The sequence below is a fragment of the Elaeis guineensis genome, chromosome 10 (assembly GCF_000442705.2).
Source record: "Elaeis guineensis isolate ETL-2024a chromosome 10, EG11, whole genome shotgun sequence".
NCBI classification, from domain to species: domain Eukaryota; kingdom Viridiplantae; phylum Streptophyta; class Magnoliopsida; order Arecales; family Arecaceae; genus Elaeis; species Elaeis guineensis.
The window spans coordinates 23,026,212-23,050,012 of record NC_026002.2 but is presented as its reverse complement, the minus strand read 5'-3'; the positions used below and the strand labels follow the sequence as shown (position 1 = coordinate 23,050,012).

At 38.1% G+C, this 23,801-nt stretch overlaps 2 protein-coding genes and 2 non-coding genes across 7 annotated transcripts; 2 read left to right on the top strand and 2 right to left on the bottom strand.

Moving 5' to 3' along the window:
- The first annotated feature begins 7,025 nt into the window (after positions 1 to 7,025).
- On the top strand, positions 7,026 to 11,306 carry LOC105059836 (tubulin beta-1 chain). The gene is made up of 3 exons (XM_010943296.4): positions 7,026 to 7,523; positions 9,173 to 9,442; positions 10,348 to 11,306. The coding sequence occupies exons 1-3, from the start codon at positions 7,130 to 7,132 to the stop codon at positions 11,016 to 11,018; spliced, it is 1,335 nt and encodes a 444-aa protein (XP_010941598.1). The 5' UTR covers positions 7,026 to 7,129; the 3' UTR covers positions 11,019 to 11,306.
- Positions 11,307 to 12,164: 858 nt separating this feature from the next.
- On the top strand, positions 12,165 to 12,236 carry TRNAD-GUC (transfer RNA aspartic acid (anticodon GUC)). Its single transcript has one exon. It is a non-coding gene; the product is annotated as a tRNA-Asp (tRNA).
- Positions 12,237 to 14,522: 2,286 nt separating this feature from the next.
- Positions 14,523 to 20,467, bottom strand: LOC105059835 (dihydroceramide fatty acyl 2-hydroxylase FAH1). Of its 4 annotated transcripts, none has more exons than XR_012135126.1 (8): positions 20,142 to 20,467; positions 18,800 to 18,867; positions 16,190 to 16,282; positions 15,904 to 16,099; positions 15,682 to 15,791; positions 15,260 to 15,406; positions 15,000 to 15,172; positions 14,523 to 14,850 (listed from the first exon to the last, which is right to left on the bottom strand). XR_012135126.1 is itself a non-coding variant. In XM_073245116.1 (8 exons), the coding sequence occupies exons 2-7, from the start codon at positions 18,848 to 18,850 to the stop codon at positions 15,012 to 15,014; spliced, it is 732 nt and encodes a 243-aa protein (XP_073101217.1). In that variant the 5' UTR covers positions 18,851 to 18,867; positions 20,142 to 20,467; the 3' UTR covers positions 14,526 to 14,850; positions 15,000 to 15,011. The 4 variants fall into 4 exon arrangements, 3 of the variants coding, with proteins under 3 accessions (XP_073101217.1, XP_019711179.1, XP_073101216.1); XM_073245116.1 differs by having other exon boundaries at positions 14,526 to 14,850; positions 15,000 to 15,146; XM_019855620.3 differs by having other exon boundaries at positions 14,526 to 15,172.
- A 2,617-nt stretch (positions 20,468 to 23,084) lies between these two features.
- On the bottom strand, positions 23,085 to 23,157 carry TRNAR-CCG (transfer RNA arginine (anticodon CCG)). Its single transcript has one exon. It is a non-coding gene; the product is annotated as a tRNA-Arg (tRNA).
- Between the last annotated feature and the right edge of the window lie 644 nt (positions 23,158 to 23,801).

Here is a 23,801-nt window from a genome sequence, read left to right as displayed (position 1 = left end):
CACGTTCGACCTCAGGGCACCCACAACCTTCTTATACTCCAAAGACTCCTTACTGTATATCAAGGTTGTGATCAAACCATCGTATGTCAATGGCAGAGAGCACAGCAGCGACAATGCCCGATCTTCTTCATCGATCTTTACATCTATATTCAACAAATTAGAACATACCTGATTAAACCTCTGGATGCGACCAATTAGATCGCCTCCTTCAGACATCCACAAGCTGTATAACTGCTTCTTCAACTAAAGTTTATTTGTCATATTTTTTTTCTATGTACATCTTCTCTAGCTTCTCCTAAAGACCTCTCGCCGTGGTCTCCATGCTAACCTCCAGTAACACCTGATCCGCCAATCACATCCTGATCATTTTAAAAGCAATCTCTTCTAGCTCTTTCCAATCCTCAGCAGAGATCTTTTCTTATCTTTCTCGTATCAAGATCTTATAGATCCGCTACTGCACAAACAAATTCTTCACACACTGCTATCATAAGGTGAAGTTTTCTTAGCCATCAAACTTCTCGAACTCCATCTTAAACCCGCTTGAAGCCATCACACCCTTCAAACAACCAGCCAACCCTAAATCCTTCTACAATACCATGCCTCACAATCTCAAAACCAAATCAGATCTAAAACAGATCTCCTCCACCTTCCTCCAACCCTTTCTTGTATCTAAATCCCTCCACCTAATCGAGAGATCACCACAATCAAGGATGTAATAGGAAAAAATCAGGGAAACTTGGGCACTGCAGAAATTTGGGCTGAAAACTGATTTCGGCATCTTCTTCTTTCCTTCATATAACCGAGCTCTGATACCAATTGTAGCAGAAACTCTGGTACGACTTCCTCCATACCTGATTGTAAACACCTCACGTGGAACCTGGATACTACTCTAGCAATTGACAAAGAAGAGAGAAGGATGCTAGGGTTTGGCATTGGAACCAGAGAGGGAGAGAAAATTAGGAAGAAAAGATCTTTATTCACTCAATCACATTATAAAATTCTAATATAACCTATATATATTTACACACAGCCATTAAGCCCGATCAAAATTTTTTCTTGGCTAAACCCTATATATGAAAGTACTCACCGAACCATGTCTAATCTATGTCTCACATGCTCTCATCTCTTGAACTTAATTTTAGTCCAAGCTTTTGAGTTAGCCTCCTCAAGACCTCCCAAATAATGCCTCAAGACCTCTAGGATCAGAATCAATCCTAGCTAAAACCAGAATCCATGCACCATTCTGTTCCCAACTCAAACCGGCTCGATCAGATCTCGAGCCGACTCGACTGACATGCCACCGCATGTGCCAGTGAAACTTGCTCTTTATTTCATATCCAAGCCGACCTCGAGCCAGCTCAACTGACGTGCCACCGCACGTGCCAGTGAAACTTGCTCTTTATTTCATATCCGAGCTGGCTCTCTCAGAATTTTGAGTCGACTAGACTAAGTCTGGATCGACTCGATCCAGATCCTAGTCGGCTCCTCTGCTATAGAAATAGACCTTCTTCCTAAGACTTCTCCCGTCCTAGCCCTAGGATCCATATCTGATCCTAGCCTCTTGGAGCCATCGTCATGACTCCTTTCATGGCCTCCTAAGTCTTGAGAGCACCACACATTCAGATATGGAAGAGGGCCGAGAGGAGAACCAAAGCCCACAAGACCACTACATATCCAACACTGGTGGGCCTTCTTTGAAGTGGGCCAGTAGTCCAGCTCGACCGACCCAGTCCAAGGATGCCCAATGGATCCTAGCCCAAGCTTTGGGTCTAGGTCCATGTGGGCCTCGCGAGCCAGGCTCGAGCTCAAGGTCAATTGGAAGCAAAAATTAGGGCATCGAGTGGGTGCTGCCTATTACTCTGACACCCTCACCAGAGGTGAAGACCCCCTGGCAGTCGGGGGTAGCACCACCCTAGTCCCCTCCTCATCCATCACCAATGCCACCATGGACTTGCTGCCAACAACTAGGGGTGGTCACAATAACTCCTCAACACTGAATCCGGATGGGTGGGGGCAATAAGGGATGCCAAGAGGTCTTCGATGGGATCCAGCCAGAGGAGGACCACTGGAGGCTAGCCCCGACCCTACACGATGGTGAACCCGACTTGGCCATCAAGAAGAAGGCAGTAGGAGGTGACTTTGGGGGAAAGGGGAGCTGTTGATGAGAGAAGCATTAGACAATGAGGTTGTGGTGGGCGGACTCAAATTGGCCCTAGAAGCTGGTGGTGGCCAATTGGTGTTGGGAGGAGAGAGGGAGAAGAACTTGGAGTTAAGCGGACCTCCGGTCGAGGGTGCCAAAGACCCCTCCCATCACTAGTTTATCAACGAAGATGCTTTTCTAGAATGTTCAGGGGGCGGGCAAATCTTCCTTCCACTAGAATTTCAAAACGATCTTGCAATAATATAGCCCAGACCTGTATGTTCTAGTGGAGACGAGGCTTCTTAGTCTGAGCTTGGCCTGCACCCATCATTGTTTCCTGACAAATTGGAGATTTTATGCTGTGGAATCCTAGGATCTGGCAAAAAACTTATTATTATATGGAAAACTGAAGTAGCCATTGTGAATGTCTTGCATCGATGTCCTCAGCAAATTTCTATTGTTATTTCTGAAATAAATAATTTTTCTTGGCTCTTGTCTGGCATGTATATGTGAGCACTGACTATAGAGAGAGGAGAAGCTTGTGGCAGGAGGTGTCTAGCATGGTTGATCAAGGAATCCTCTCTATTGTTGCTGGTGACTTCAATTGTATTGACAGTCCTCACCAAAAAAGGGGATAGACCTTTCATGGATGATGTGGAGTCTAGAAAGTATAGAGATTTCCTCCACTCTGGTGGCTTAGTGGACCTTGATTTTGTAGGCTTGAGGTTTATACCTAGTGCAACAATAGCCAAAGAAAAATCAAAGTATGGGAGAGGATTGATAGAGATTTTATGATGGCCAATTGGATCCAACGTTGCCCCACCTATTAGATCCACCACTCATTGAGGATAACTTTCGATCATTATCTGATTCTATTCACCACCGATGCCTCTTTCTCTTATCATATCTCTTTTCGATTTGAGAAGTTTTGGATCTCCTACCCTCAATTGTTGGATATTATGAGAGAGGTATAGAGACCATCGATGCTAGAAGATACCAAGTATCAAGTGACTTGAAGGCTAGAGCTAACTAGGAGATGACTCATGCGATGGAACAGAATTGAAGTGGATGATATCTTCAGGAGGTTTGAGGCTACAGAGACAGCTATCTCTGAGCTACAGGAGCATGAGGACCATAAGGGTAGACTCATGGAGGATAATCTGGTTGACCTCCAAGGTAAGCTTTCTGTGCATCATTTTTTTTTGAGGTAGTAAAAGATTTTATGGAGATAGAAGATTAGGATTCTATCAATCAGGGAGGGGGACCGAAATACGAAGCCCTTTATTAGGCCACCATCATCCGAAAACATAGGAACTAGATTCAGGTGATCAGGGATAGCAGTGGATACTGGCTGGTAGGAGAGAACGATGTCAGGTAGAAGATTGTGCGCTTCTTCAGATCAAGATGGATGATGGCATTGAGTAGGGATAAGACCTTTGAGCCCCCAACCCCTAGTAGCATGGTCATGGAGTAGGAGAACAAGGACCTTCTTAGAGCAATGACAATGGATGAGGGGTGGAGAGTGATCTAGTCCATGATAGAGGACAAAGCCCTAGGACCTGATAGCTTACCAACTCTCTTCTTCAGGAGATATTAGTTCATCATCCAGTTGGAGATCATGGCAACTATGCAGAAATTCTTCACCATCGGCCAATGCCTGAAGCTTAGAAGTAGACCTTGATCACCTTGCTATCGAAGCGGTAGGATCCATCAGAGCTCGGACACTTGAGACTGATCATCCTATGCACAAGTCTATACAAAGTTTGTGCCAAGCTTATGGTGTGCAGGATGAAGCTCATTCTTCCCTATCTGATTTGTCTGGAGCAAGAGATGTTCGTCAATGGTCACAGCATCTCTGATAATATCCTCATTGCTCAAAAATTTGTGCATGATTTTTATTGTGCCTCCACCCACCACAGTCTCATGGCAATCAAACAAGATATAGAGCAAGTCCATGATCGTATAAGTTGGTGGTTCCCTAAAGAGGTCTTGTTGGACTCTAATTTTCATCCCTATTGGATCGATTGGATTATAGTTTGTATATGCAGCTCCTCTTTTGCCATTTTGATCAATAGGATGCCCTTAGACTTCTTCTGCTCCATGGTCGGATTGTGACAAAGCTATCATCTATCCCCTTACCTCTTCATTATCTATGTTGGCATCTTCTCATGAGCTCTATGTACTGCATCTTAGGGGTTGGCATTAGATCCCTATGTGTCGGCCCGGAGATCCAGCTGATCTTGAATTTATTTTTGCAGATGATTACCTGCTGATGGGCCAGGCTTCAGTCTGGAATATTGTCGGATTCAGGAGGATTTGGAGTATTATCTGGCTTCAGGCCAAAATATGAACCTTCTTAGGTCAGTTGTTTATTTCAGTCCGAGGATGAAGGTACAGTTGCAACATATGATTAAGGACAAACTTGAGAATGTGGAGCATAGTGGGACAGACTAAATTTTAAGAGGATATTTTGGATTTAAAGGCTACCAAACAAACAAAAAATTATATTTATTTCCTTACGATTGTAGAAATAATACAATAATAATTTATCTAGCCAAAAGTATATTTTCCACTAATTATATAATTTGAAAGAAATTGTGATAAATTATCACTATTTAATGGTTATTTTTTGAATAAGTGTTCATGTATGATATTCATACTTATGAATTTATTTGTAAGATTAAATGGTCATTACATATATCCATGATATGCTCTTTACTAATGGGTTGTCATGATTGTGGATCATAAATGATGAATATATTACTATTTTACTATAAATTATTTTATTATTTGAATTCATGCCAATTTGCATATCAATTTCTTTTATTTCAATATTAAGACTAAAAATTATCATTGTCTTTGGTAGAAATATAAGGCTACGAATGAATTCTAATATTGCAATATTTTCATAAAATATATAGTGAATACTTGTTTAGTTTAAAGACCAAAACATTACAATATTGGGATTTTCAAGTCTGATCTTTTAGCAATGATAGGTTTAGTTTGTTCTTCCTTTGTTTCCAATTATAATGCTCAATTCTCCATAGAAAATGTTAAAGTTACAAGGAAATTTTTATATGAAGAAATTACATGGTTGTTATATAACTCTTGCACTTGATAACTTCTTGATAGTTTGTACTCGTTCCAGTACTTTTCATAAGTTAGATTATAATGGATGGGTAATGATACTGAAATAATAGAAAAATATGTTATATTAGCATTATTAGTTTTCCATATGTATGGCACACCAATGAGCTAGCATATATTGAACTTAGGTTATTGAGGTGGCACTTGGATCAATATAAATCTTCTTTAGTTACAAACATGGCTTTGTTTTCATGTTTTGTTCTTTAGTTATTTCAAATCCAAGAATTTGCCCTTAGGACACATGGTACAATACCATAAGAAGTCATTGGACCAAGAGGCTATGATTTATTTTCCATTTATAAATATTATTATAGATTAGAGTACATAAAATATGTAAGTAATTATTAAACATACAAGTATTTGATGCCTTATGGGAAAGAAAAAGAAATTTTCCTACTTTTAATTCTATACATTTTTTATCAGTTGTTAATATATATGTACCCCTTATCACGGTAGTTATGCATATAGTATCATTAACTATAAACCATGCCAATTTATAATATGATATATTACAAATTAATTATTGGTCATTTTAATAAACATACTATCTACAAGCAATATTTCTTATTTAGAACAAAATAAGCCCTTGTAACTAAAGATATTATTTAATTATCTAATATTAAGTAATATTAGCTAGATAATACTAGTAACAAAGTAGTATTACATTGCAAAAATTACAATTAAATTTAATTAATGGTCTTTATTAATTAAAAAAGAAACATAAGTCATGAGACAGTCTCTATTGTTCATTGATAAAGGTTTAATTAGATAATAAAAATAACTTTTGTTAATTAAAAGCTCACATTGATAATCATGCCCTTACATAGTATTTATAATTTACTTTGTACTCATATAAATATCATATTGTTAATTAGCTTCAACAATTATTCTTTATCACAGGCAAAACTTAGCACAGGAAAAAAAGATCTAGCACCTATAAAAAATAAAGCCGATGCTGTTATTAATATCACAGGCAAAACTGAGCACAGGAAAAAAAGATCTAGCAACTATAAAAAATAAAGCCAATGCTGTTATTAAGCCATAAAACGGTTACCGTTATAACAACCCCATTTCCCTTTACAAATTCCCGGTCAGCACTTTGACCAGGTAAACAACGGCCGATGGCACTTCGGAGGTGGGCGTTATAATAGGAAAACGCCGTTTTAAAATGGGATCGCAACCCGGTTCAAGCCGTTGCAGGGACGTCGAGACACCGCAAGAAACAATAGAACTGTCTCCCCTCCATTTATACAAAAACGATCGACTCACACCGAAAGCAGGCCTAAAATTTTCTGGAAAACGATAAAAATAGTAGCTGTCCAAACGTCGCCGGACAAAACGCTCCTCATACCGTGCCGCATAAAATTTTCTCTACGCAATCAAATCATTCTCGTCCATTCCTCTACCAAATAACACATATCACCGCCTATAGATTGCGTCAAAAGAGCGTCAATGCCTCTAATATCTCGACACTATTGACGGACGGATCGATGATAATTCCACATAAAAATTTTATAAAAGTGCCTAGAAGATTGGTATCATTCCCCAGGTTGCAAAGACCTTAGTTGTAGTCACCACCGGAAACAACTGAACTTTATTAAATTCGAATAGCATCTTTCTGTTGCACCCAAAAAATAGCATCTTTCTGTTATACCTCCTAGAAAAGGATGTGGTAAACGTGCCGAGAGTTACCGGATTCGAGACAGCATACTACAAAAGTCTTTAAATCTCGTTTCCTCTACGCCTTTATTCGCTCTCCTGCACCATTTCGTCAGTTCGTTCGCCGCCGGCGACCCCCGATACCCTAACCCTAATCTTAGAGGAAGCGCAGATCCGGGGAAGATGAGGGAGATCCTCCACATCCAGGGCGGCCAATGCGGCAACCAGATCGGAGCCAAGTTTTGGGAGGTGATCTGTGACGAGCACGGGATCGACCACACCGGGAAGTATTCCGGCGATTCGGACCTTCAGCTCGAGCGGATCAACGTCTATTACAACGAGGCCAGCGGCGGCCGCTACGTCCCGCGAGCGGTGCTCATGGATCTGGAGCCAGGGACCATGGATTCCGTGAGATCCGGACCCTTCGGCCAGATATTCCGCCCGGATAACTTTGTCTTTGGGCAGTCCGGGGCCGGGAACAACTGGGCCAAGGGGCACTACACCGAGGGCGCGGAGCTCATCGACTCGGTTCTTGATGTGGTGCGGAAGGAGGCAGAGAATTGCGATTGCTTGCAAGGTATACTGGATTGGGGGTAGAAATTGGGGTTTCAATTCTATTCCTTTTCGTTTCCTGTGAAAATTGTTTGAATGAATTTTTAAGTGGACATTACTGGTTCATGTGCTGAAATTTCTTCCTTTTTTGTGGGTTTCTTTATAGTGATTTAAACTTATTTTCCAGGAAACTCATGATTTATGGGCTGCTTCCTCTTCTTCTTACTGTTGATCAGCGTAAATTAATGGATTACAGTTTAGGAATTGTAGGGAATTCAGCCATCCTTCTGTCTGGAAATTTATTTTATTTTTTGATACTTTGATCTGATGAAATTTAAAATTTTCTTTTTTTTTTCTTTTTTTGTTTTTTGTCATTCATCTCTCTGCAAGGTATCTCGTCTGCTTGTTCGGGATGTATGTTTCTATTCTCTGCATTTGGTTATGATAAATAAGTGGATTTTGTTTCTTCTCAATTATAATGGTTCTTCCTGTTTATATTCCCCTGTATTCCTTTTCCGGCTGAGACGGATGTTAATATATTTCAATTTTTTTCGTTCGTTTCTGAATAATGTCTAATTACCTATAGAAATTTATATCTCCTTTATATTCTTTTAATATCTAGCTTTGGTATATAAGCCTGCTTGTTAGATTTCATAATCCGTAGTTATTGCTTTAGACTATGATCATTGGGTTGTTAGTAATGCTATGGTGTTCAACCATGGTACCAAAATAGGAAAAGAAAAAGGAAAGCTCTATGCCTTGAAGCACAAGGCATTTGTGTGATTCACAGGATTGGTGCAGTACATAGTGGGGGTACAAAGCACCAATGCTTTTATCACACATGGCTTGAAGCTTTGCTTGGGTATCAGGTTTCCGAAAGCATTGATGGTCTGCTTTAGATTGATATGCGTTCATGTGTTACCACAATTGTTATATGGTTTCTTGGTACTAGTCATGATTATGTATGAATGAACTTATGTCATTGAACAGGGAGCAAGTTTTTAGTGTCATGGAAGGGTCTTGACTCTTGCTTGGTTTGAATATCATGGACTTTTTACTTCTGTTCATGGAAGCAGTTTAAGAATTATGTATTCGTGATGGTAAGGTTTATTGTTATTGCTCACGTTTTTGCTCGGTTGTGCAGGCTGGTGTTTTCAAACTCTTAGCACTTTTTGCACCAGGAAATCTAGGATATTGCAAGTTGAGCTAAAGCTAAAACCAAATTTTTAAATCCAAGGTCTAATTTGGGGCTTGAACAGTTTTGAATTTTCAACCAGGAAAGCAGTGAATTGCATAAACTTGACATTACGTAAAAGATGAAAATTGCTTTAGAAACTCACTATCAAACTGATATTTGAAATGTATTGTGTATGAGTGTTTAGATTTTTGTCTTTTTTCTATTCCTGTTCATATTTAAGTGGGTAGGTGTCTTCTAAGTTGGCTAGTTAAATGGTGCTTTCGAAAAATTGCATGATATCTATTTTTTCTTTGATCATGTTTTGTGGTCCTTCTCAGAGAAAGGCAAAAGCACACAACTCTATCTTGTAATGAGCTACAGTCCTTGTATATGCATTTATGTTAGATTTCTCAGTTTGTTATTCATTTCATGTGGTCTAAACTTTAGCTCTTTTTTTGGTTCAATAACAAAGAACCTTTTAATTCATGTATGTGCAGGATTCCAAGTTTGCCACTCTTTGGGAGGAGGAACTGGATCTGGCATGGGCACTCTTCTCATCTCTAAGATCAGGGAGGAGTATCCAGATCGCATGATGTTGACATTCTCTGTTTTTCCATCTCCGAAGGTGTCTGACACTGTTGTGGAGCCATACAATGCCACTCTATCCGTTCATCAGCTTGTTGAGAATGCTGATGAATGCATGGTTCTTGACAATGAAGCTCTCTACGATATCTGCTTCCGCACCCTAAAGCTTGCAACCCCTACCTGTAAGTTTTTATATTACTTTATTATGCATTATTTAAGAATCTGATGTTTGATTTTTATTTATTTTGTAAAAGAAATAATTGAAATTTACAAACATTGGAGGGTTTCATGTTGTTGATTTCAAACTCAATATGTTGGACTCCTTTATGTTTTATGTCATATATTGATTTAGGCTTGCAGCACTCAAACTTGGATAGTTAATTGGCAATACTTGTGTTGTTGATACTGGAAGGCTTGCAAACTCTGCTTTGATAATACTATTTTACTGGCAACTTTTGGTCATGAACTTTTTTCTTTTTTGAAAATTCAGGGCTAAATGCTCAGTGGAAGCATGTTTCTACCCTTTTTGACAACACTGATCCATTCTTTTCCAAGTATCTTTTAATTTGAGTAGTTTCATGCTTTTAAAAGTGATGAGGATATTGTAAATGAATGATTCTCAACTCATTTTACTGCAATTTTGGGATCCTATTTATAATGTGATATTTCAATTCCTGATATACGATTTTTTATCCTTTGATGTCATGCTGAAGTAATCTTGAACATCCAAGAATGCTTCTGTGTATGCAGTTGCCTTTTTTTCATTCCTTCGTATGTTTACCCAGAGTCATGTTATAGATGTTTTCTACTCCTCATTTTTTATGCTTCAGAAAATTGAGATTTTCCTAATTTACCGGTGACTGTTTTGTTATTCTATGTATAAGGAGAAATGAGAAAGGAAGAACTTGGGAAGGAAGATCTGTTTTGTTATTCCTATATTTATGCTTTATGCGACCATTGATGTTGGGTCTTAGGTCCTTTGGGAAGTTCATGAAGAATCAAAATGTTAGTCCTGTAATATCAGTTGTTTCATATTGCTTATTGAGATTTTGTTTCTAACATTTTTGTTGGTTTCTTTCCACCACAGTTGGTGATCTTAATCACCTAATCTCTGCCACCATGAGTGGCGTCACATGTTGTCTCCGGTTCCCTGGTCAGCTGAACTCTGACCTCCGGAAACTTGCAGTCAACCTGATTCCCTTCCCCCGCCTCCACTTCTTCATGGTAGGCTTTGCTCCCCTTACATCAAGGGGTTCCCAGCAGTACAGGGCACTCACTGTGCCTGAGCTCACCCAGCAGATGTGGGATGCAAAGAACATGATGTGTGCTGCAGACCCCCGGCATGGCCGCTACCTCACTGCTTCTGCGATGTTCCGTGGGAAGATGAGCACAAAGGAAGTTGATGAACAGATGATTAATGTCCAAAACAAAAACTCTTCCTATTTCGTTGAGTGGATCCCAAACAATGTCAAGTCCAGCGTGTGTGACATCCCTCCAAAGGGGCTAAAGATGGCATCCACCTTTATTGGTAACTCAACCTCCATTCAGGAGATGTTTCGGAGGGTCAGCGAGCAGTTCACAGCCATGTTCAGGAGGAAGGCTTTCTTGCACTGGTACACAGGTGAGGGTATGGATGAGATGGAGTTCACTGAGGCTGAGAGCAACATGAATGATCTGGTGGCGGAGTACCAGCAGTACCAGGATGCAACAGCAGACGAGGAAGAGTATGAGGAAGAGGAAGAGGAGGTTGCTGCCTGAGGTATATTCCCTTTGTGGCAAAGATTTGTCGTAATGTGCTGCTGTGAGGGGGGTGGGTTGCTTCAATATTAGACATGCTTGCTGTCTATGGGTTGGTTGTATAACTCTTTGTACGACATAATGTTTGTGATGTTCGGAGCAGTGAGTCTGTTTGTAAGATCAGGGCTTGCATTTTGTAGGATTTGGTCATCTTTTCTGCACTGGAGTTAGCTATCAGCTTTATTTGTATGTGATTGGTTGCAATGACGAGCAAGGGTGATGGAATGAATGTTGTAGAGTATCCCTGTATTTTGCAGTTTTTATGTTCCCTCTGGCTGCTATTAGCTGTTTAGGCTCCGGTGATTTTGTTTGATTGACATTGGCGCCGGGTTTTCTCCCGAATGTTAAAAGATGAGACTGGTAACAGTTTGATGTCAAAGATTGTGTGTTAGAAAAAGATCTTCATGGGATGCCAGTGTAATGCAGCACGTCGTGAATAATGGTCACGATCCTCTTCATACGCGTTATTATGTTTTTTGGATTGCATAATGGTTTCGTCATGGTCACTACATTTGTCTACTGCATGGTCACTACGTTTATCTACTCCTCTTGCTCTTGCCTTAACCAAAAATAAGGTTTTAAATGACACATTTGCCCATCTTACCCAAAAATAAAATAAAATGACACATTTGCCCCCGACAATATTCCTCTGTTTGGTCCGAGAACGGGTTTGAGTTCTCTGTCAAAATTCTTCCGTCTTTTTTTCCATTTTTTGATTGTTCGGTCCGCTAGCCTATTCTTCATTCAGGTTGCTTCCGCATCATTCATAAATAGTCTGTGAATGAAATGGAAAATATTATCTGGTATAAGAGGATCTGAACCCATTTATATTCTCATGAATCATAGACCGCGAGACTGAATAAGAAAGCTACCGGCCCTTTGCATGCTCTAGTTGTCCTTTTGTTTCGCATGCAATTCTACTGGATGATAATGTTTTGTTTGGATGCACATATTGGGCCTTTCGATTCCGGGGTTATGGATTTATCACTCAAAGTCCCTTTTCAAAACCAGTATCTACGATGTGGAATATTATTGGGGTGTCGGGGTCAAAACATTGCCTGGAAAATATTTTAAAAGTAGTGATTTTATCATTCCTTCATCACCAAAGTCGTTGTAGTATAGTGGTGAGTATTCCCGCCTGTCACGCGGGCGACCCGGGTTCGATCCCCGGCAACGGCGTTACGCTCTGTTTTTTTCAAATTGTAACGCAATTTTAAAGCACAACCCTGTAACTTTTTAGAAAACTCGAGGTAGAACCATCGCAATTGTTTGGTGTTAAGCTTTACACGTAAAAAAGAATTAGAAAACCACACCGCTCAGGTATACCCCAAAATCTTTAGCTCCAAATTCCTTTTGTCTTGTTTGAGAATATAATTTATTTTCATATGCTATTTAGATAGGCCAAGAAATTAGCTGAACATATTACAAATGAATTACTTTTAGATTATTATTATTATTATTATTATTTAAGCACAAAGGTGAGGAATAATCTTAGGCATGAGAATATCAAAATCAAAGATAGAATATATGGGAATTATATGACAACATTGCTAGAATGAAAAGATATTCTGCGTAAGCTCATTTTTGAAGTACATGTGGAGGAAGCGAAAAAAACTTTCCTCAATTTATTGCTTAGAAAAAGAATGAATATACAAATATAGAGGTGAATAAGAATGAGGGAATGTGGACCATGGGCCTATTTGTAAGGATTTTATTCGAAAAAAGCAAGCCAGAAGGTGTAACTTAGGTTTTTTTTGCCGCTGTATGAATACTCAACATCAATCCGGTACATAGTTATAATGGGACTGAACATATGCCCGAATAGATTTTCACAACCCTTCTCCGATCCTCCATCCAAAACCAAAGGTTCGGCACCCCCTACCAACCCAAATTTATTGGGCCCCATGATACTCAAACGCTACATCCAAGCCACAATCAACTGTTCACGTATCCGTGGCCTTCAAATTAGAGTTAGCAGTGGCGTCCATGATCCACCATTCATCATTTTTGCACCTCCACAACCTTGGTTCCATTAAAATAGACGCCAACCATGACACTGCATGGGTCCAACCAGGCACAATGATAGGAGAGTACAGAATGCTGAGAAGAATAAGACTGCTGGCTTCAAGGCTGAAGATTGTCAAGAGAGCAGTTGGATAGAGTCTGCTACGAGAATCGGGCTTTGGGTTGTTTCTTTTGTCTTAAAGAATGATTGATCGTCTTTCACAATGTCAACTATTGGATCAAACATTGCATGCTTTCAAAGCACTCCAATCTTTTCTTTCCATCTGCAGCATAGATCACATGATGCTTTGAAAGATTTGTAATGCACGATCCAACCATTGATGTCTTGAAAGAAAAAAAGGTCAATCATTCTTTCATACGGAGGATATAACTTGAATCCTGAGAATGGAGGATCTCCAAGTAGTCTCCTTGATATGACACCACAATTCAATGTGTCCTTCAAGGCTAAGTTAGAGTTCATGGTAGAGCCCATCACTGAATTGGGGTGCAAGAGGATTTCCTCAGATGTGAGGAGCAACCGATGGTCGATCCATATGGTGGGAGGATGGATGAGATCTCTGAGTCTCAGACTCCTTGCGCCATAGGGAGCCTGTGTAATGTACAGTAAGCACTTGGTGGGCTTGGATCAGTAATAAGCATTTGGATTGGATTAGGAGTTCCTGTCAGTTCATGGCTCCTTATGTTTCAAAGAGTCCAAGGGATCCCTACTGATTTGGGTAGCGATAGGGGGGGTAACACCACTTACAAATGCTAGGGTGTGGGGAATGTGGTACTTCAGGAGGGACTTTGAGAGGTTGGCACCGGTGAAGGGCAAAGATGATCCCGGGAATTTCTTTAGAAAGGAGCAGAGTCCCACCTCTCTTTCCTGCTTATATAGCAGCTTATAGAGCAAGAGGGATCTTTAGATTAGATTTGTGTGATGCAGAGCCTACAGGCAAAATTTGTGATGTGGCTTTCTGCCTTCAATATTTGCACCTCTTCGGAGCCTTACGGAGATGAAATTTCTGTTGGTTGAATAAGAAGTCATCTACCAAAATAAGTAAATAAATAAATCGATAAGAAGAGAAGTTAATAAATTGTTATTTGTCAATTCAGTTGCCTTTTATTTTATATATATTGTTTCATATCATGCATCACAGCCTTTAGGAGGCTTGTCCATTAAGACCGACTTGATTATATTCTGTTATCAAGAGCTAAAGAACAGTAATCAGCTAAAATATGACCAAACAATCTCTCTGAAACCTGCTGAGTCCCCGCCTTCAACTCTCCGACCCTATGGCTGAAAATACCAGAAGGAGAGAGGGAAAATCTATGGGGCTTTGATCAGTGGTCCAATCAGTTCCTTGTGCTGAAATGGCACTGAAATGACACATCATGATTCGAGCACCTCCTAGTGAATTGCAACAATTCCTTTGTGAATCACCAGCATGACAAACTGACCAGATGGCTAAGAAAAACACTGCAGCATTACTACTACAACTTAACTGAGCTGAGTTTGAGCTCAACTCAAGCACTTTGCCCCCATGTATGGGAGAATTGTCATCGGATGGACTTTGACGAGAGAAAGAGAGAGAGAGAGGAGAAAAGAGCGTCCGCCAGAGTAGTTGACATTCTGGAATATTTTTAACCCAAATGCAGTGTAATTCTTTGATCGTCCTGTTTCCCTCATACAGAGTCAAGAAGGCAATTTTCTTGACTAAAAACAAAATTACAAGTTGCTTTCACTGCTTCCACTTAAACAAATTACACCAATTTTAGATTCAGGAAGCTGCAAAAAATCACAGAAGGCTGAAGTAAGACTCGCTGGGCTACTCTCCTTAAACCAATTAAGACCAAAAACATTGTTAACAATATCACCATCTTAAGCCCCAAGATTTTCATATTAGCTAGAATGCCTAGGAAGAAAAGGAAAGGTACCTTAATAGTACTTTAATGGATTACATTCACTTCTAACCTATGGACTAATATAATCAGCGGCTTTTCCTGAATGGCATCGGAGGGGGTAATGTACCAAAGACAACATCCCAAAGTGAAGAAGTAATGCCAAAGCCCTTGTTTTGTATTCTGTAATGATGATTCAAATGATATTTCTTAAACAAAAACAAGGGTCATAAGCACTGCGATATAAAGTACTGGAATTCCAACAAAGGTTCTGGTTAACTCAAATCTCTTCTTACCTTCATATTTCGAGCTGTGTCTTTGGATGGTTGTCCATGGTGCAGGTAATAGTGGGTGCAGTCATACATCACATAGCCCAACAAGCCTCCTCCAAATATCGCAGGTGCAGTAGTAGGGGTTGTTAAGAGCCTAATCAGGGACCAGATCTACAAGACAGTCCATAAAGAATGAGCAAAAGTACCATCAGGATTCAAAACTGACATGTTAGACAAATAAAGATAGCAAGTTCTGAATAACAAATTCCCTTCTAAAGTTGATCCGATCATACATGCAGGTAGGAATTATGTCAATATCTTATCAAATTAGAAAATCTCAAGATGTGTCATTATTAAATCATGGATGACACAGAGAAATCCATAGTTTGATTGGTAAATTGATTCTTATTATGAAGTAGAAAGGAAATGATGAGGAAAATGCATACGGGCGCCCACACAAGGAATAGCTGTTGCAGCTGGTGGGAAAACAAGGCGTAGTCCATCCATCGGGTGCTTATGATGGCATCCATGAAGAAGATAATGTAAGGTATTTGCCCTGAGTGTAATCTCAATTAACATGTTTTATTAATTTCCTGTGCTCAAAAAGAAACAAGCATACTGGTTCATAATAAAAACCATAAATATAAGTAACAAAAGGAAAAGCATACCAGTAGCTTGAAGTTTCATATGGAAAAGGAAGCGGTGCAATGTATACTCAATGAGTGTCCACAAAAGAATACCACCCACAACCATTTGAGCTACCTGAGGAACTGTATGTCCCATGCAGATAGACATGCTCATGAGCCAACAGACAACAGGGATCCATACGACTGGAATCACCCACCATTTAGTACGGGTGAACATCTGATCAATGTGAATCACAAGCGAATCAGAAGGATACTATTAAATGTTTTTCATAGTCCTGTATTGGAACACAGAGAATTGGCTAATTACCTCCAAGAAGTCATTTGCAAAAAAGCGTGGACCTTCCTTGGTCACAATGAGCTGGTGAACCCATTCCTCATAGTCTTCCCCAAGATGGCCAACCTAAAAGAATTTTCATTGGTCATGTCATAGAACAGAAGAGAATCTAATTCATTAAAAACAAAATATCAGTAACCAACTTAAAAATTGGAAAAACTAGGAATCAGAATTGAAGAGCAAGAATATAGGCTTAGAAAGGGGATATCACAAATGAAAACGAGAAGAAACCTATCATTTGATCTTCAAGGATAAATGAGAATACAAATATCATTTAAGTTAGGCATATGGAGTTTTCGTAAAAAAACTGTTTTCTTTGATGAGATGGTTAATAACTTGAATTGTTTTCTTAGATGAGATGGTTAATAACTTGAGTTGTTTGATCATGCCACAAGATTGTTCTCTTTGTTTGTTTTCTTTTTTTAATTCGCTTCCTTCTCTATGTAGGTTGCATGAGAAATTGCAGGTTGATACCTTTATCAAGGTTGTAAAAATGTTGTTATCCAATTGTCACAGCCATCCAGGGTAACCATTATACATGCATCATGTGCACATATAGAAGCACAAGTTGGGCGTCTTTGGGCTTGTCATTTTTGTCCATGTTGGCAAATAATTAGTCAGCAGTCAGCACAACAACACATTTAATATACGTAGAGTATATTCATAGGTAAAACAGGAACACAGTCCATGATTTGTTCTTGTCAGTAAGATCTCTGTCTCAATCCAATCTTATTCCAGATTTTTTTTTCCTTCCTCCACTTGGTCTTCCTTTTGACGAACCAAACTAGAAACTACTACTTCTTCACTGTCAGCAAAAGCATATCACATTCATTTTTCTCCTGCATTTAGTGCTTGTATTTGACAGCCATTATAATATTTAGCTATTATATTTTTTTCATAATGAGAATGGTGCCACAAAACCATTGTAAAAGCTTTTTTAACATTATAACTATCATTAGTTGAAACCATGCTCCAGTAATGGGTAAATATTGCATTTCTTGAAACATATACGTATATATCTTGTCAGTTATTAATAGTGAACTGTCTTTTGATTTATGATAATTCTTCCTCAAGGGACTCCTTATCAGTGGGATCAATTTGATTGTACTCATTGAATATAGAAATATAAAGAAAATAAAATGTAGGGAAACAAGATAAAAAACAAATATCAGAGGCAACAAAAATTATATTTGCATACATCATGTACAAAAAGGCTGTCAAATGTTGAATATTTAATATGTGTGAAAATGTTGCATGGAAAATATATGGAAGCTAAGGGTCTACCACCCACCATTTCTCAAAATTAGTAAAAATAGGATGAACTAGCAAATAATAAATGTCTCCAATTTTGATACAAACACAGCGTATTCTCCAAATTCTTGGCACCATTTAAAATGCTGACTTTCCTTTTATATGGTCCGCCCACCCATTCCCATCGCTGGTGTGTAAAATGTTTGTCACCCAACATCAACCAAAACGTGACAAAACCAGTTGACCAAGTGACAGGGATATAGGACTTGACTAACAATACCGTTTTCTCCTAATTTCATGAGATGAGTCTCACAAAAAAATATTTCCAGAAAGCATCTATACAATTTTGCAAACAGAAGCTTAACAAAAAAGTAGCTCTGTGGGCATGGTTATTTCATTCCTACCATGCAAAGCAAGTAGGAAGGTTATCACACGTTCATGAGAATGAACATTAAGGATATTACTAAACAAAAAGACGGACCATGAAAAATTTCCATTCTACACTCTAAATTCATAAGAAAAAGGAACCCCCTAATCTAAAGTAACGAATGTAAATCACCACCCTCCAAGTTACTCCTTCACATGCCATAAATATATCATATTAGCCCCATTGCAAATAGAATTAATTCAATGGCATGATTTCTAATCAACTTGATAAAAATAATGCATGAGTACACTAAGCAATCAGTCACTATGTTCATTCATCTAATCATTTAATGTGGGAGTTAGTGCAGTAAACAGGAAAGAAATGATCAGCTTGAGAAGAGAAAAAGCAGACATAACAACTTTAAAAATAACTCTATGAAAAAAATATAACATAATGCACTTGGCAGTCTTGCCATTCTTTGAACAGCTGCTTTTTCTTTTTCTTTTATTTTCTCTCTTCTTTTTTTTTTTTTTTTTTTTTTTGAGTTGAAAAGGAGATTGTTGTGCATGGCACAAAAGTCACCTGTCTTTATTCATATAAAGCTTTACAGATATGAAGTTTACAAGATAAAATTTACAGAAATTTAGAGTGAAACAAAGGATGTACAATTTGTACAGGTTGACATATCTTGAAAAAGTAGTGTCGCATGAAAGTATTTGAATAAGTTTAAGCTCTTAATACCACTAAAGGTTGAAAGAAACTTATCTTAATTGGATGCAAATATAACAAGTGAATACATGACTCTAATATATGTTGATTTATTTAAAAGTGTCTGGGACATTGCCACTTCCTACCCCTTTTTACCATTTAATAATATCGACTAATGCGAATGTTCGACATTGTGTCTCCTAAGTACAGCAACTCAAAATATCAGCATAGAAGCTTGTTTGACCATGAAATGTTACTTGAAAAACAAGAGGCTTGCTCAAGTCCACTGTGAACTTTTGTGCAACCATCTTGGTGTTCTTATGAACTGCAATTGCATAAAGCAAAATGTAAATAACATGAAAATGTATAGCAAGATGACAAAAAGCTATTATGAAGAAAGAAACCGAGTTACAGACCAAAGAAATAACTACAAGCAACAGGAAAAAAGTATTTGACATATTGTGTTTTGGCAATTATCTTTCTTCAACAAATCTCTAACAGAAAAAGGTGTGAGGGGAAAAAAGGAGTTTATGTAGACTAACTGAGTAAAAGAGAGATCAAAATTACAGAATGAATATCTAAGTTTTTGATATGATCTCCAAGGTGTAAAACACCTGTAAACAATACCGCTATGCTATTTGGAGACTGAATGCCTATGGATCAAGTTTTTCTGAATTAATAGTTCTAATGGCACAATATGACATTCTAATTATGGAATTCCTTGATGAATAGGAATAGAATATATGATATCATATTATTTTTCACATACACATCGTATTTTATACCTTGTAGCTCATATCCAATGATTTAGATTTTCATTTTTGTGATCCTTATTCACTGAAGTTTCATAGAGTGTGTTTCTCTTCCACCCTGTATGGATGGATTTCAACCTACCAAATTTATCCAGAAAATGGGAGAAATGATCTATATTTCATTATTCATTCACTACCAAACACATTAAAATATATAAAGATAGATAATTTTGATCCAGCATGCAAGGAAAACCTAAAAAATTTGCTATGAAATCCAGACTCATTCTGAGATATAACTTAGAGCGTCAAGAAAAGAGACATTTCTAACATAACATTTTAAGAATGCCAAGAAGGATCGCCTTCCAAGGCATAAAAAATGGCCTGAAAATCCAACAAATAGTTCTCCAGACATCCACATATATTTCAAAATAAAAAAAGAATTAGAAGAACGAACAAAATATATGCAGAAAATCATGTAATTCAACGAAACAGCAGAGTAGTATCACGAAAACAAAATTGTTGTTAAACAAAAGCAAGGATTCGATAAGCTTATGATTAAAAGAAAAAACTCCGAAAAATCCGTTCTTTACTCCAGGACCAACATAGATAAACAAGAAATGAGCCACTTTGACGTATCAAAGACCAAACAAATGCAACAATGGCGCATCAAAAACCAATTAAGCCCATGCATCCAACAAGAACAACAGATTTCCACCACAAAACCATCGAAAAAAAAAAAAAAACTCGCTCCGAGCCCCAAAGTTACAAAACCAGATCTGAGAATCATCCCTAAAAACCAAAAAAAAAAGTGCACGAAAGTCACGAAACAAGGGCCAAAACCTCGCACCTGAATGCTCCTCCGCGATTGGTTTGGCCCCCTCGAAGCCTTGTGATCGTACTCAGAAGGGGTCTCCTCCTCTCCGAGGGCGGAGCGCGCGCAGAGAGAAGGGAGAGATAAAGGGAGGCAAAGGAGTTCTTTTTAAAAGAAATTTCCTCCCGTACATTTCTTCCGCCAATACCTGTAGAATTTAAAAAGCTGGCAAGCGACTGGGGTGGTTGTCGCCGACTGGAGCGGCAAGAACGGGTGAGCCCCGAGCCGAGACCCGATTGGGTGATAAATTACCGTTTTTAGAAGGGCAGATAATGTTTCCGAAGGCACCTGGTGGATAATAAATTACCGGTTTTGAGGACGTCTGGTTTTTGGGATGATGAATGTGATTAAATACTGCTACATATCACCGGTCCATTCATCTTTAGATCACGCCAACCAAACAACCACCACTCTGTTTTTGATTTAAAATAATTTTTTTTATTTCTTTTATTTTGAAAATATCCAACAGCCACTAGGTGCAGTGCATGATTGGAGGGCACTATAAGTGAGTTCGGATCTTTGTGATGCATCATGATGCAGTTTGAATCACAAAGATACATGCTTGGAGAGATAGAACATCGTCTATCTTTGGACATGATGTAATATACGGTCACCATACTAGTTAGACCATGCCAAGCTTCATAGGAGTTAGGGAAGTCACAAACGAAAACAAGTAAATTTGATTTTCACCAAATTTTATTATAAACTTTCTATTAGAGATGATACATTCATATTTCTTTAATTATAGTTAGATAATTCTCATATATTTTTCTATTATTAAGTACTATTTCAAGTTTAATCCATGAATTAGGTTAGAGCTCATATCCTCTGTATATGTATCTGGTACATTGTATGGATAGTTTTTTGATATATTAATAAAATTTATCAGAAAGAATTTCTTTCATCAAATGAAAAATTCTTCAATCCAAATTTTAGGAATGATAATTTTTTCTGATCCGGTAGATATCCAATTCAACCCGATTCAACTCAAATGAGGTGAATTTTATCTAATCCGATTAAGAGGTGAGGCAGATATAGATTCTAAAAAAAATATCCAAAGTGGGTTCAAATGGGACATGGATAATGGTATGCTCCACCCCAAACCCACCTCAATAATATCTCTCTTATTTAAATCTCTTCCTCCCCCCCCTCTCTCTCTCTCTCTCACATTAAATAAAATCTAAAACCCATTAGGGAATTCTAGAGTAAACTCTAAACTTGAGCTAGAGAGCAATGAAAAGAAAAAAAGAATGATGGGAACTCTCACATGCTTTCTCCCTTATATCTAATCCTAGCTTCATGAAACAATAAATATAAGTGGATTTTCTCTCATAACGATCCTTTCCTATTTAGATGTCAAATCCTTGATATGTTTTGACTTAATCTTGGTGTCTTATATTTTATCCTCGTATCCTTCTTGAAATATCTAATAACCCTAAATCTTCCCCTAGATGTAATAATATACACACCAATACCATCATTAACTTACATCAGTGGATTGTTTTCTCCCCTCCTTTAAAATCTTAGCCATTCATCCACCATTTACATTAGTATTCTTATGATAGGACAAGATGTAATCATATTCTTTCATCTAGTTCTTTTCATCATCTTTAGATTAAACTTTATATCTGAATCTTAGCACTCACTCTTCCCACTACCCCTACCCTTCCAAAGAAATACAAGCAAACAAATACACCTTTCTTAAATGTCCATCAATATCTTTAATTCTCCCTTCATACCCCTTAACCCCTAACTAATAGAGCCTTGCCACCTTAAAAATTCATCATAACCTTTAGATCTCTTTAAATTGAATCGTAGCCCTCAAATCAAACTCCTTCCTCACTCCACCATCCTATCCCTCCACAGAAACATATTTGAGATATTTTTCCTTCAAATTTCCGTCATCCATCTCTTCGATCCTCTTTTCATATCTTTTTGCCAATAAAATCTTACCAATTCTAACCCTTAAATTCTTTTAGATTGAATTATAGCTAGCGCTCGAATTAGTCGTTCCCTTCTTTATATAGTCCTAGCCTTCTAAAAAAACACAAGCTGAGAAAATATACTCTCCAACTATTTCAACCATCCATTCATACCATCTCATAAATCTTCCTTCAAACCAATTAGCCAATGAGAATAAGCTAGACAATCCTCTTCTCCTAGCCCTTAGATTTAGGATAACCTCACCGCTCATCAAATCCTAACAATAGAACCCCCACTTTTTCCTAGAAATATCCCTTCCCCTCTCCTAAAAAATCTAACAATAAATCTTTTATTTTTTCCAATAACCCCAAAGGCTGCATTTTATTGATATATTTTTGTTCGTATTGCTAAATGCCCAATAGCCAAAATGAAAATTTTGATATAAAGATTTTGCAATCCTTAGAATCTTCAAATACTATAAGTCATCTTCAAAATGAATAGCAAGCATCTTATACATAACGTTTTGATATATTTTGAAATTTAACTTGATAATTATGCCGCAACCCCTCCTTAGTTCATCTTTCCAAGTTTATTTTTCATTTCCATATGAGTATTCATACGATTATCATGATCAACCACCTATACTGATTAGAAGGTTGAAGGTGCTGATTTTTGCCAATAAAATCTTCTTTGTTCAGCTCTATGTCTACCTTAGTCATTTGGCATCCTCTGAAGACAAATAAAACAAAAATAATTGAAATCTAGAAGAGGATGACCTTTTGTTCGGCACCAAGAAGGTGGCTTGTTGGGATTTGAAGACAAATAAAGCAAAAAGAAAAAGGAAAAAAAATCAAATGCTTGTTTCATCGACATGAAGTTGGCATTGTAGAACTTTGAAAAGAAAAGCGGGGAGGGGAAATTGGTTGTCATATGTATATAAGCTCAAGTTTTCCTGTTACCGGAAAAAAAAAAAAAGAAAAAGTAAGAAACTGTCAACGATCGCGATGGGACTCGAACCCACAATCTCCCGCTCCGGAGGCGAGCGCCTTATCCATTAGGCCACGCGATCGGGATGAATTAATTGCTCATATAATAATTTATTAGATTGTTGTTATTAAGAAACAAGCTACTGACGTTTGGATTAGCCAGTCCCAAAACCAGAGGTAGAACTTAAATAGGTGTTAAGGTTGCTATTGGTTAGGTCGGGTATGAGTATTGCCAAACCAAAACTTGACTACTTAGAGGGTTCACTATTGGATTGGGTCAGGTTAGAGTAGGACCTGGTTGGGTAGAGATTGAGTCCATGTTGGACCGGTCCAGGTTCCAAATAAACTGAGCATGCATGGGGTCAGGTTCGGATTAGCTCAATTTTGAGTAAATCCAGGCCTATATCTAAATATTTTATGGATTTATCTTTTGGTCCATACATGATTCATTGGCATATGTGTTCGAATTGGTATATCAAATGAAAAATTGCTGATTTATTACAAGTGTCAGGAAAGCTACTTCACCGTAATATAATCACGAAGAAATTTGGAAGCAAACCTTCAAAACCCACACAGAATCCCGCTAACAGAATGATAGCAAAAGAGGAAACATTTAGTGCTACCCACCCCAAAAGAATGAGTCGACCCCACTCTCTCATCGTAACTCTCATCTCACTCTCACCCTTGATCTTGTAGAAATTATGAAGGATTTGAATCTCGCTGTTCT